Below are 14899 nucleotides of genomic sequence, written 5' to 3'. Positions count from 1 at the left end.
ACAAAAGAACATTACCAACTGGGTCAGCATGCACCTCGTGTACCCAGAATGACTATGAATGCTGAACGCAATACTAATTCCTTCCCCCAAGACTAACATAGAGTATATTCTTTCATACCCAGACAAAAGCCTTCTGACTTACATAACTCCACAATTGTGACTTTTAAAATTGAAGGAAATAGCTTGTTTTCTCTTTTCTTAAATACATTTGGAGATCACCAAATTTTAAATTAAAACTTTAAGTTTTACTGAGAAAAGCAAACAAAACTAATAAAAAGCTTTATGATTTGGGAATCAAATAAACCAAAGTTACAGCCTTCAAATTCACTCTATTTTAAGTTAAGTATGCAGAATAGTTAAAAGGACCCAGCTGAAGCTATCAGTTTTTCCCCCCAAGAGCAGAAACAGAGAAGTCACTGCAAAATGACAGATAACTAACTGGGCACTTCTGAAAGTCAACTGCAGATCAGTGCTGTGAAAGTTTGCAATCATTCTAAGGCAACTCAACTCTCCCAGTGTTTTGGGTACACACTACCAAAGAGTGTGTAAAGAGAAAGATTAAAACCAGCCCATGAGTACAATGTAAGTTCAATATTTTCTAAAGCAGATTCATCTCTGGAAGACAAAGACTAGTTAAAATAATGTATTATATCAAAGCAAATTAGCAGATGGTAAGGAGCGCAAACAGTAACGTAGCAGAGTACAACAGAATTTGTATTTTAAAACCTCACCCAGAAAACCAGTTATTTGTATAGTGAAATGCTGTGGTAATGAAATTGAAAAGATTTGTAAAAGCATATTTAATCCAAATTCAAGAACCAAATAATCAAGTAAACTTTTTCAAAGCATCTGAGAATGTACATCATCTCTTCATGTGCTTCATTGAAAGAGAAAACTGCTTCCTTCTCTGTACTGTTACTACTGAAGCAGTGGAGTTAAGACCCCTCAGAAAATATCTTTAATTTAAAAAAAAAAAAAAAAAAGATTTGCATGCTAGTTTGGACTAACAGCCACAAGAAGGAAGTCACGTGGCACCGTTACCCATTATAGAAACTGCTTAGCCCAGGGACTGCCTGCCTGCTGAGGGTAGGATGTGGGGGGGTCGGGGGTGGGCCGGGGGACAAATAACAAAGACAGCAGAAATACTAGCAGCATACACTGAGTAAGATTCACAAGATGTATAGCTTCTACTCCCACACATCAAGATAACCTAGTAACATGCATTGTGAAGGTGTTTTTCAGCCCACAAAGCAAAAGACCAACTGAAACCCAGGATCCTTATTTAATATGTGATTTTGATTTAATATATAGCCCCAGAATCCTATTCAGTTTCTACACAGCATGCCCTGTAAGCCTTAACACTTTCCCTTACTAGTCATTAACCCTGAGGCAGCCAGAAACATTGGTCACACCTTGACTTAAGGTTCACAAGGCATGAGTTTCTGTTAAGCTAAAGATAACCTCGTGGCCTAAGTTGTGCTTCAGCTCAATAACCCTAAAGGAGAATGATCCCCTGGCCACATCCTCATGAAATAAGTCTGAAGGACTTGAAGCTGACCTCAAGACCTGAAATAATGATTTACTGCCACTAACTCACTCTTGACCAATCAGCAAAACCCACCATCCCAAACACCTTACTCAGATGATACATGATTTTTGCTCAATAAAACCCCTTGTCTGTAAACCATCAGGGAGTGTGGGTTTTTCCAGCTTGTGCCCATTCTCCATTGTGTAATGTTACACAGTTAAATGCCACTTTCTTTCACTGCACCCCAATGTGAGGCCACCATTATCCTGAATCCAAAAACAGACAAAGACATTACAAAAAAAAAAAAAATTATAGGTCGATATCCTTGATGAACATAGATACAAAAATCCTCAACAAAATACTAGCAAGCCGAATTCAGCACTACATTAAAAAGATCATACACCACGATCAAGGGATTTATTTATTCCTGAGATGCAAACTTGGTATCAATTAACGTGATACACCACATAAACAAGATGAAAGATAAAAATCATATGATTGTATCAATAGATGCAGAAAAAGTGTTTGACAAAATCCAGCATCCATTTACGATAAAAACTCTCAGAAAAGAGGGAACATAACTCAATGGGAAAAGCTAATAGCATTCTCCTTAAGATCAGGAATAAGACAAAGATGCCCACTTCCATTACTTTTGTTCAACATAGTATTGGAAGTCCAGCCACAGCAATCACACAAGGAAAAGAAACAAAAGGCATCCAAATTGAAAAGGAAAAAGTAAAACTGTCATTGTTTGCAGATGCCAGGATACTATATATAAACAACCTGAAAGATTCCACCAAAGAAACTATTAAAACTGATACATGAATTCAATATAGTAGCAGCATACAAAATTAATATTCTGAAATTGTTTGCATTTTTATTCACCAATAATGAACTATCAGAAACAGAAAATAAGAAAACAATCACAATTGCATAAAAAAAAATAATAATACCTAGGAATAAATTTAACCAAAGAGGTAAAAGACCTGTACTCGGAAAACTATAAGACACTTAAGAAACTGAAGAAGATACAAATCAATGAAAGCATATACCATATTCATGGATAGGAAGAATTAACATTGTTAAAATATCCATACTACCCAAAGCAATCTATAGATTCAATGAAATCTCTATCAAAATACCAATGGCATTTTTCACAGAATTAGAATATTCTTAAAATTTATATGGAACCACAAAAGACTCCAAATAGCCACAGCTATCTTAAGAAAGAAGGAGAAAATTGGAGGCATTATGCTACCAATATCAAACTATACTACAAGGCTATAGTAATCAAAACAGCATGGTACTGGCATAAAAACAGACACATAGATGGATGAAACAGAATAGAGAGCCCAGAAATAAGCCCACACCAATATGGTCATTTAATCTATGACAAAGGAGGCAAAAACATACAGTGGAGTAAAGCCAGTCTAGTCAATAAATAGTGTTGGGAAAACTGGACAGATACAGGCAAAAAAATGAAACTGAACCTCCTTTTAAAACCATATACAAGAATAAAATCAAAATGGATTAAAGACTTAGATGTAAGACCCAAATCCATAAAATTCCTTGAAGAAAACATAGGCAGTAAACTCTCTGACATTGCTTTCAGTGACATTAATACTTTTTCTGATCTATAATATCTCCCTGGGCAAGGGAAACAAAAGAAAAAATAAACAAATGGTACTACACAAAACTTAAAAAAAAAAAAAAAGCTTTTTCACAGCAAAGAAAACCATCAACAAAACAAAGACATCCTACTGAACAGGAGAAGATATTTGCCAATGATACATCTGATAAGAGGTTAATATCCAAAATTTATGAAGAACTCATATAGCTCAATACCAAAAAACCAATCCAATTTAAAAAATGGGCAGAGGGCCTGAACAGATATTTCTCCAAAGAGGACATATTTTCAGATGTTCAACGTCACCAATCATCAGATTGTGATGATTCATTGTGGCAAATTCAAACCACAATGAGATATCACCTCACACTTGTCAGGATGGCTATCATCAATATATCAACACACAAGTGTTGGCGAGGATGTGGAGAAACAGGAACCCTTGTACACTGTTGGTGAGATTGCAAATTGGTGCAGCCACTATGGAAAACAGTTTGGAACTTCCTCAAAAAATTAAAAATAGAACTACCTTATGACTCAGCAGTTCCACTTCTAGGTATTTATCTGAAAAAATCCAAAACACTAATTTGAAAAGATATACACACCCCTATGTTCACTGCAGCACTATTTACAATAGCCAAGATATGGAAGCAACACAAGTGCCCCTCAACAGGTGATTGGATAAAGAAACGATGTATGATCAAAAAATATGGTGAATGTTTAAATGTAAAAGTTTCTTACAGTAAAAGACACATTGCCATTAATCCTCCTTAAAATACTCCCTCCTCGCTTCGAACACACTTACCCCATTATTCTTGCCACTTTCTGAAGCAGTTCTGGAAGTCCTCTTTCGTGAGTATCTTTAGTTGTGCTGCCATGGCTGCCTCGAAGTCCTAAATTGATTTAAAACATTTACCTTTCACGGTCATTTTGACTTTGGGGAAGAGCCAGAGGTCACATGCTGCCAGATCTGGTAAATAAGGTAGATGAGGACACACCATAATGTTTTTATTTGACAGAAATTGCCATACCAGTAAGCTATGTGTGATACCGAGCCTTTCTGTTGTGATCAACAAATACAGTGAATGCTGCTGCCGAGTGCCATCCAATTGAAAGGCAGGGATCTTCAATACGGGAAGCAGCGCTTCGAACCTTAGTAACAGTGTGTAATGAGTTTCAATTTGTTGGTGCAGTCAGTCGGGTGTGAGCTATGGTTGAGAGAAGGTGTGTTTTAAAGTGTGCCATAAATCATCCTCCATCATGACAACATTTCGTGTCACATATCGCTTCTGGTATGGCAATTTCTGTCAAATAAAAACATAACAGTGTGTCTTCATCCACCTTATTCACCGGATCCAGCACTGTGTGACTTCTGGCTCTTCCCCAAAGTCAAAATGATTCAGGACATAAAGGCAGCCATAACAGCACAACTAAAGACACTCACGAAAGGACTTCCAGAACTGTTTCAGAAAGTGACAAGAATGACAGGATAAGTGTGTTTGAAGTGAGGGGGAGTATTTTGACAGGGATTAATGGCAATGTGTCCTCTGTAATAAATTTTTTATTTAAACATTCACTGTATCATTTGATCACAAATTATATATACAATGGATATTACTCGGCCATAAAAAAGAATGAAAGCTTACCATTTGTGACAACATGGATGGACCTAGAAGGTATTATGCTAAATGAAATAAGTCAGACTGAGAAAGACAAATACCACATAATCTCACTTATAAGTGGAATCTAAAGAAAAACAAAAACAGATTCACAGATAGATCAAACTGATGGTTGTCAGAGAGAAGGGGGGTTGGGGAACTGGGTGGAAAAGGTGAAGGGATTAAGAAATACAAATTGGGGGCGGTTGGATGGCTCAGCTGGTTAGAGCGTGAGCTCTGAATAACAGGGTTGTCAGTTCGATTCCCACATAAGCCAGTGAGCTGCGCCCTTCACAACTAGATTGAGGACAGCGAGCTGCCACTGAGCTTCTGGAGGGCCGGCCAGATGGCTAAGTTGGTTAGAGTGCCAGCTCTCAACAACAATGTTACTGGTTAAATTCCCGCGTGGGATGGTGGGCTGCGCCCCCTGCAACTAAAGATTGAAAATGGCAACCGGACTTGAAGCTGAGCTGCATCCTCCACAACTAGATTGAAGGACAACGACTTGGAGCTGACTGGGAAACACACTGTTCCCCAATATTCCCCAATAAAATAAAATAAAAAAGAAATACAAATTGGTAATTACAAATTAATAATGGTGAAGTAAATAAAGTACAGCATAGGGAATATAGTTAATAATATTGCAACAACTATGTATAGTGCCCAGTGGGTACTAATCAGGGATCACTGCATAAATTATATAAATGTCTAACCACTATGCCGTACACCTGAAACTAATATAAAATACTGAATGTCACCTATAAAAGGAAAAAATAAATAAAAATAAAAAAGTTTACTCTTTATGTAGCTTACCTGCCAATACTTCTTCAAAGAAATTACTTAAAACAGGTTTTAATGAAATTCCACAATGACTAACAACATGGCAAGCTTTTATAATAAAACTTAAATCATTTTTTTGAGGAAGACTTTACTTTTCCTTGAACTGATTCATATTAAGATACCTTAAAAAGGATTTAATACAAAACTGCCTCATTCCAAAAAAAATTTGAGGCAGCAAGAGAAACTAAGTAGAGTTTAACTATGGCTTTAAGGAGATTATGATAGTCAACATTTAATGGTGTAGTCAATGCTGCAAATTTTATGGCTGCACCAGTCCATACTATTAAAAAGAAAAAGAAAAAGGCAACAAGTCATTAATAGAAGTCTCAGACTCCATAATTAACTAACTTATCTATACATCTTCAAACTCCTTTCATCCGATCCACCTTTCATGTGAAGTCTGACAGAGTAATTTACTGCCCCTTTAATAAGCTATCTAACTACACATGGAGGTAAAAACAAATTCTAAAGTCGTTACTAAACACACCTGTGTTTTTTACCTCCAAAAATTCACAAGCTAATTTTAACGATTCTTCCAAATAACCATATTTAAATGACAGTAAATACAATAAGGCATAATCACAACTGCGGCAAATCCCAGATCAGACTAAAGCTTTAGCCAGCCCTATCCACCCTCCTATGCCATCTCAGCCGAAAAACTCCCTCAGGCCACTCTACTGAGTTTAAACCAAGACATCTTACCCTTCAGCACCTGGGATGGCCTTGCCAGGATTCGAACCTGGATCATCTGTATGGTCAAACAGAGGCTTCCAATGAGCACAAGACCAGCTGCAGGTGCACATCCCTACCTCACAACCAAAATCTGAAATGCCAGGCATTTTCAGAGAATCCAGTTTGAAGACAGGTTTTACTAGACACTAAAAATAAAAACCTTAGGGAAAAAAATGAATGTAAGAATCAGGCTACACGTTTCACAGCTAAAAGATACTCCCACACACGCCATCTCCCCTTTGATCATAACCATCTTGAATGCAGCCAGGTAAAGGTTGCCCTAATTTCAACAGATGAAGTCACTGCAGAGGTGTCACAAACAGAACTCTTCTAGTGGGACTAGAGTGCTGCTCAAAATAGTAAGGAAAACCAGGGGTGTTTCAATACCTTTACCTTGGCATTTTTCTGGATTGGGCAAAACTTTGGACCTCTTCTGAGGCAAATTTATTCGAGGATCCCCAACTGTCAGTCCTAGAATAGTACCTGCCGGAATTTCTGCTGGTGATGTTATTCCTTTAACAATAAACAAAAATACCCAAGCTCAAAGAAAGTCATTCACAACGTATACATATTTGCTTATATTTTCAAGCTTTTCTAATGAAACCTTCTTCTTGGGCTATTTATTTAAAAACATGCACTCTCCTTTTTCCCATCGACGCTTTTAGAGAATAAATTAACATTCATAAAGAGTGATGTTTCTTACACGAAATATTAAATTAACATAACAGACTATTTTACATGAACTTATATGTTTCTATCAAGATAACTATAGTAGCTTTAGGCACAAAAGTAATCATGTGCAGGCATAGATTTCAGTTTAGTACCTGGTATATGCATTTATCTATATTGTCAGAATGCCAGTTATTTAGAATACTAACACCACATTTGTTTGTTATTTCATAAACAAACTCAAATAGTGTTTAGACTATTCACTGAATTCAGGCACCTCTCTTACTTGCTTTCTTGCTGTATTAAAACAATGAGTTACAAGTTAAAAAGCACCACTACACAAAACGCTATTTTAACCCACTTCCCACTGTTCCCTCCTTCCCCAATACAACCCATCATCCCCTCCATATACCTCCCAACAATGCAAATATGGCTTCCTGTCTGTGGTGAAGGGAAACGCTATCAGGATTTTTACAGGTTTCAGTCCACCAGCGGTGAGGTGTGTTCTCTGTGTCTTCTCCCTAATGAAAAAACAATTCCTGTTCACTAGACAAATAATGAATCAGACTTAATAATTTTGTTATGGTTGTGATACTGCTCCCCACACCCACTTTTCTTCTATATGTGGGAATGAATGTTTTATGGGAGGAACCAGAGAATTTGCCACTATATTTAACACAGTAATTAACACCAGACTAACTCTACTTGTTAGAGGCAAGGACACAGTATTACACTTCTGTCACAATTTCACATACAAAGAAAAATGCCCATAGTTTTCAGAGACCACCTACCTAAGTTACTCCACACCTGTGGTCTCTCGAGCACAATGCCAACACGAGCGCCTTGCTCCCTGCTCCTCTCCCACTACTGCCAATTTCATCACCACCAATTTTAGCAATAAAAAACCTTTCTCACCAAAGAAAAACCAAATCAATACCTTTTGAAGAAATCTTCAGCAAAAGGACATATTACAACAATAGTATTCCTAAAAATTTCAAATCAGACACACGAGACCTTCCCTAGTGGTCTAGTGGTTAGGATTCAGCACTCTCAAATAAGATACACAAGTATTTTACTTCTATTTTTTTCCAGACAGAACCAGGAATTGAGCAAGGTTTCAAAAAGTCCTGTGTGCATGTCAAGACAGAGAGCCTACAGCCATGATTCCCACTGAGGTTCACTAAGTAGGATGTGCTCCTAGATTCTAAAGCAACCTGTAACATATGTGCCATTTATCTCACAAATACTCAGGCAGCATAGCTTAGTGGTCTAAAGTACAGGCTTTGGAACCAAGCTGCCCTGCTCTGCCACTTATTTAGCCGTAGCAGAGCACCTAGTCTTGCCAGGCACTGTGCTAAGCACTGCGGAAAGAGTACTGGGCAGAACCGACCCTGTCCTTGCCATCACAAAGCTCAGTCTAACATGAGACACAAATGCTACATAAACACACAAACAGATCTAATATAAATTGAGGAAATGTGCAAGATGCAGTGAAAACAGTAGGAGGGATACAATTTAACATCAGGGATCAGGAAAGGATTCTATAGGGAAATGATACACAGATGTTGAAACCTGAAGAGTAAGGAAGATTTTGGCCAAGCTAAGAGTTGTGGAGACAGAATGTTCAAGCAGGTGGAAAAAAAGTAGCTGTGAAGGCTCTAAGGGAGACAAGCTCTGACACATTCTAGAACAAAGGGAGGCCAGTGTGGCTGAAATGCAGAAGGTAAGGAGAGACAAGGCAGAAAGACACAAGATTACAGTTGCATTAGGGCTTTGAATTTTACACATACCGTGTTTCCCCGAAAATAAGACTTAGCCGGACCATCAGCTCTAATGCGTTTTTTGGAGCAAAAATTAATATAAGACCCGGTCTTATTTTACTATAATGTAAAACCAAGTCTTATATAATATAGTATAATATAATATAATATAATATAATATAATATAATATAATACCAGGTCTTGTATTAATTTTTGCTCTGAAAGATACATTAGAGCTGATGGTCCGGCTAGGTCATATTTTCAGGGAAACAGGGTATCTCAAATAGAATGAGAAGCTATTCAAAAGCTTTTAATCAATCATAAAGTAACACAATGTGAATAAATTGTTAAAAGATCACTCTGTCTCCTGCATAAAGAATGGAGTGAAAAGGGGGGAACAAAGGAAAGTTAAGACACTGCTTTGGTATTCAGGCAAGAGACGACAGTGGTTGAGGCTAGTGTGGAAGCAATGAAGAGAGAAGCAGTCTTTGTTTTTTTAAAGTATTTTTCTTCTAAAAGCTCAAAAGCTGTTCAGATCTATCATCACATTTGATCATGTCAAATCTGTGAGAGGCACAGGCACTGAAAGGTCCATTGCACTAAAGAAGCCAAACAAACTGAATGTGAACCCAGTGTCTGGATCCTAATCTAGTCTCTACTCTCTAGACCTGCACTCTCAACATGGTGGCCACTAGACACAGAGAGTTATTCAAATTTAATTTTTAGTTAAATAAAGGTACAAATTCCATTCCTCAGTCCCACTAGCCAGATTTCAAGTGCTCAATAGCTACTTGTGGTTGGTGGCTACCATATTGAATGGCACAAACATCCTCGCAGAAAGTTCTACTGGACAGTGCTGCACTAAGACATACTCCTCTTTACCTTTTAGGGATCACAGACCCTTAAAACTAGCCCCAGAAAATAGGCATTAAGGAAGTACAAACAAACAAAAAACTGGCATATGCTTTGAGAGGTTTTAGGGGCTCTCTGTTAACCTACTTATGAAACATAAGTTAAGACCCTCTACAAACTCACAAGCTGCAAGAATAGTCTGTATTTAAATAAGAACAAGTCAGTTTACTTATTACGTTCATTTAGATTTACTCTTCTAGAAGTGAGAGATGATTAAGCATAGGAAGAGAAATAAACAGTTATAGGCCATGGCCCAAAACGTTACCAAATTATGTTGGGTTTCACAAGTTTGGTAAGAAGGACATGTCTAGAATAAAACATTACAGTCACATTTAATCTTACGGTGTGGACAGCAGCAGCTTTTACTGCCTCAGTTAGGATGGAGTGGGAAAGTGGACCAATCAGCCGGAATCTGTTCATCTCCATCGTCAAATCACTGAAAGAGAGAAAAGGTCTTAAATGGAAATTTTCATCATATACAATGTCTGTGACACTGGCAAAAACATAGCAAACCTTCCCTGGAAACGTTCATTACATATTCAGCCTGTACCTGATTAGAATGCCTGTGGTTGGTGAGATCCAAGAATACAATTGATGTGGATCTCTAGTTCCGTCACCAATAAATTTTTTAATTGGTTTAGCATTTTCCCCATCGTCTTTCCATTTTCTTTTCTTGCCAATTTTCTCATCAGGAAGTTTAGTTTGGCTTTTTTCTTGGTTAGGTGTCAGAAGAGGGTCGGAGATGCAGACAGTTGATTTGGTGGGCTCCGTACACTGGCATACCACTTTTATTTCCTCTAAAATATCCTAAGGATATATTTAAACATTTTATTTTTGAATTTTGAAATTTAAATACATCACACATTTAAGGTGGTTGATTTTATGTTATTTTTTTCCCCCTTTAAAAATTTACATTTTCATCCCTTCACAAATTAAACTAAATTCATCATCAAGAAGCTTTTTTGGTTCTTCTGAGTAGTATAGGGCACTTGGAACAAAAACCAAATGTCAAAGATTGATTAAAACATGACTGCTCTGACCAAATTAACACACACACACACACACACACACACACACACACATACACACACACACACTTAAAGGGGAAATGTGCAGTCTGCTGTATAAAAGCAGTGAGTATGCTAGAGAGAAAGGAGAGAGAGAGAGAAAGAGAGAGAGAGAAAGAGAGAAACTAAGCTAAATGCAGTATTAGAAATCATTAGAATTACTCAAAACAGCTTCGGCTCATCAAATAGGCTCTAACAAGCACCTGTGAACCAATTCAGGCTTGGTGGGAGCATTCATCCAAACACAACATTTCAAGCCATTTGCACAATAAGGTTGGTTTTCATCTCTACTCATGGCTTACTAAAAAGTGAGAAGTCAAGATTTGCTTCATTTAATATTCACACAACTTTCCTCCCTATATTCAAATACTAAGCCATCAGCCAAACTTTTATACCATTTCAATTTCTACAGTATTGATTTCTAACAGTCATCAAGAATGCATTAACGAGTGATGGGGAAAGAATCTTGGTGACTATACCTGTTTAAGAGTTGGGTGAAGCCAGATCCACAACTGCCTGTTCTCAGAAGGGTCGCCAGGGCTCCTCTCAGACTTCCAAATAAATGTAACAGGCCCCAGCACTTCTCTTGGATATTTATTTGCCCGGTAAAGCATGAGACTACCTTGGCGCTTTCCAGACAAGCAGTGAACTGCTGCAAAAGTCAATCCTGATATAAACAAAAACAAAATCCCATGATTTCAAGTGTTGAGACTGCAGTATTATTTACTGTCTGTTTCCGTGAGGGATGAAGTCTTGCTTTTGATCACTGCTTAGACCAAAGCCTGGCACACTAGTTCTCAATAAATATTTATTGAATGAATGATTTAATGAGCTTTGAGTTTCTTCCTGCCTAAATTCATTCCACCAGAATAATGGTTCTCTCACTTTATACTTGACAATATTAGAAATGATTTAAAAGCCACCCAAGCTTTCCTTATATTAACGTACTCACTAGGAATAAGAACTGTCTCTCACATTTTTGTACGTGTTTAAACTCCAAAATGCTCATAGCAGACACTTGTTCATGAAATGAATAAATAAAGACTAAAATGGGGCTCAGCTTTGAAAAAAGTTTACCTGTGTCTATGCTACACATTGGAGAAAGTGCCTTTAGTATTTCTTCCTCTTTGCCTTTCAACTCCAAACAACAGTAGTAGGATAAATCCTGCACAAAGAGGGAGACATAATTAAATATTTAGGAATTTACATGGGGGAAAACTGCAAGAAGCCAAAGTCACATTAGAAAAACTTCCAGAAGTCCAAGACATGGAACAAATTGCTAAAGCTATTATTCATAAGTCAAAATCTGAAACCTGTCTAATCCTACTACATGAGCAAATATTCTTAAGCCAATTTAAGTCAAAATCAAAATGAATTTCCATTTAAAATATAAATTACAGTGCCCTACTTTTTAGAAAGAAAATCTGTGTTTTAGTCCATATTCACAGACAAATTCTAAGTAGAGTATAAAAACTGCTACCTCTAAGTAAAGGATTATTCCTCCCCAAAATCTACCTAATGTAAGAAATCAGAGTAAGCAAGACAATAATAAACTCCACAACATTATGCTAAGTTGTTCACTTTGGTTAGTTAATTCAAGACCTCAAGATTACTTGACACTGAGCTTAGAGACATAATGTTGCAATTAATTTATCCTATATTCCTCCCATGCTCAGTCTTGACTATGATATTCAACTTTGACTAAGCAATGTACAAGGAAAATGAGAGTAATGACACTAAGACCATACTAATTTAAAGGAGATGAAGAAAGATCAAACTGAGGAGGCAAAATCAATCTGTTAACTACAATAAGAGTTAATAGTCATTGAAGGGTTACTGAGTACCAGGGGCTGGGCTAACTCCTTACATGGACTGTCATTTAATCCTCCCAACATCTGATGAACCAGGTACTATCTGTTACCTTATTTGACAGATGAGGACACTGAGATACGGAGACTGTTACTTGAACAAAGCCATATAATCAGTAAGTAGAGAAGTCGGCATTCAAATCAGGCTCACTCACCCCCAAACCAACCCCTCTGCCATAGTACCTTTAAGCAATGTCAGTACACTCAACGACTGGAACTAAAAGGCAAATTACAGCTAAGATTCAGACAAATGCACATTAACCAATGCTGTCACACACAGAAATCTTCCCAGCAACAGTAATCCACTCTCAGTTGTCAGAGGCCAGATAAACCTCGCCCAAATTTTTACAACTAGTGAATTATGGTTAATAGCTTGAAACTCTGGAGTCAGCCTACCTGGGCTCAAATCTCAACCTCACCACTCAATGGTTGTATGGCCACAGGTAAATTACCTAACTTTTCCATATCTCAGTTTCCTCATCTATAAAATGGAAATAATGGAAACTATTTACCTTGCAGTGTTATAAGGATCAAATGAGTAAACATATGTAAAGCACTAAAATAGGGCCTAGAATAAAGCACTAAAAAAAATTGTTATTATTAGCTATTATTTTTATTACTTAGGGCTGATCAAATATAAAGAAAATATCTGATAACCTCAGGAAAAACCATGTCCAAAATGAGAAGTGATTCAGATGTCTGTCTTAAAATTTGAGAGATGGCAGAGTACAGTAGAGAAAGCTCAGGCTAGGGGAATTAAGATGCCCAAGTGCTATCTAGGCCACCAAAGCTATGTGTGACCTTGGGCAAGTCACTTCATCTCTCTGGAGCCCAGTTTCCTCATTGTAAAAACAAGAATTTCACTATAATCTATGATTTCTGCTGCTAAGTCTTCAAAAATCAAATGCTCATAAAAGGTTCTTGTATTCACTTTATAGCCATTGGATGGCTACTAACAACACACTGAAAATAACAAGTGTTGGTGAGGACGTGGAAAAAATTGGAATCCTTGTGCATTGCTGGTAGGAATGTTAAAATAGTGTAGTCTCTATAGAAAAGCGTATGGCAGTTCCTCAAAAAAATTAAACATAGTATTACCATGTGATCCAGCAATTCCACTTCTAAATATAAACCCAAAAGAATTGAAAACAGAAACTTGAAGAGATATTTCTACACTCATGTCCTAGCAGCATTATTCACAACAGGCAAAAGGTGGCAGCAACCCATCCACACATGAATGGATAAAGAAAATATGGTATATGCGTACAATGGAATACTATTCAGCCTTAAAAATAAGGGAGATTCTAACACGTGATACAACATATATGAATCTTGAAGACATTATGATAAGTGAAATAAGGCAGACAAAAAAAGATAACTATTGCGTGATTCTACTTATATGAGGTATAGAGAGTAGTGAAATTCAGAGACAGACAGTGGAATGGTGGTTGCCAGGGGCTGGGGGAGGGGAGCAATGGAAGTTACTGTTAATGAGTACAGAGTTTCAGTTAGGGAAGATGAAAAAGTTCTGGAGATGGATGGTGATTAAAGTTTCAGAATAATGTGAATATATAATATGCAATGCCACAGAACTGTGCATTTTAAAATGGTTGAAATGATAAAATTTGATGTTATGTATATTTTACCACAATTTTTCAAAAGATCCTTATTTTTATTATTCTGCTATGGTGCTCTCAAGAGATATCAGAGGATACAATTACCAATGGCTTTCAAAACTTGGCCAAGACTATCCTCCATTGAAAGATAGGCCTCTGCAAAGAACAAATCTCTAAATATGTACTGGAAGAGAGAAAGCAATTGAATTGGCAATGGGAGGGGCCGTGGAGGACAACCAGATAAAAACTATTGTGAGGCTCTAAAACAAACTGTCCTCTCAAAGAGTTTAACACAAACTTCCCAGCATCCCACTCAATCATAAACACGTGGAACAGCATTTTGAACACTGCTCGGGGCCCATAGATGGTTTTCAAATATGTTGTTGATGAATGACTATTAAATGAATCAATAAATCTCAAACATGACCACCAAGACCCTGTAGGATCTGGTTACGATTCAGTTCTCACCCTAATGTTAGCCTTGCTGTCACTCTCTTCAATTTGCATACGGAATTTATTTCAATTCTACCCTCCTATCTGGCTTCCTTCTGCCTCTCCGATGCTTCCATTTTCTTATACCTTACAGCTCTGCTCAAACGTCAGTTCCATGGGAAACTTACCTGT

The 14899-nt window shown here is 37.3% G+C and overlaps 1 protein-coding gene across 2 annotated transcripts in view; it reads right to left on the bottom strand.

The window, feature by feature from the left end:
• The window catches only part of POP1 (POP1 homolog, ribonuclease P/MRP subunit), a 38143-nt gene that overhangs the window by 15199 nt on the left and 8045 nt on the right, over positions 1-14899 (bottom strand). The window contains exons 6-11 of one of the 2 annotated variants that reach the window (XM_033126514.1): positions 11869-11956; positions 11271-11458; positions 10275-10531; positions 10067-10160; positions 7464-7572; positions 6776-6895 (exon numbers count right to left, since the gene is read on the bottom strand). In XM_033126514.1, the coding sequence (XP_032982405.1) occupies positions 6776-6895; positions 7464-7572; positions 10067-10160; positions 10275-10531; positions 11271-11458; positions 11869-11956 (856 nt within the window). The remainder of the gene's footprint in view (positions 1-6775; positions 6896-7463; positions 7573-10066; positions 10161-10274; positions 10532-11270; positions 11459-11868; positions 11957-14899) is intronic. The other variant, XM_033126515.1, reaches the window with a different exon arrangement.

The sequence above is a fragment of the Rhinolophus ferrumequinum genome, chromosome 14 (assembly GCF_004115265.2).
Source record: "Rhinolophus ferrumequinum isolate MPI-CBG mRhiFer1 chromosome 14, mRhiFer1_v1.p, whole genome shotgun sequence".
Lineage (NCBI taxonomy): Eukaryota > Metazoa > Chordata > Mammalia > Chiroptera > Rhinolophidae > Rhinolophus > Rhinolophus ferrumequinum.
This window is presented reverse-complemented; position numbering and strand designations above follow the sequence as displayed.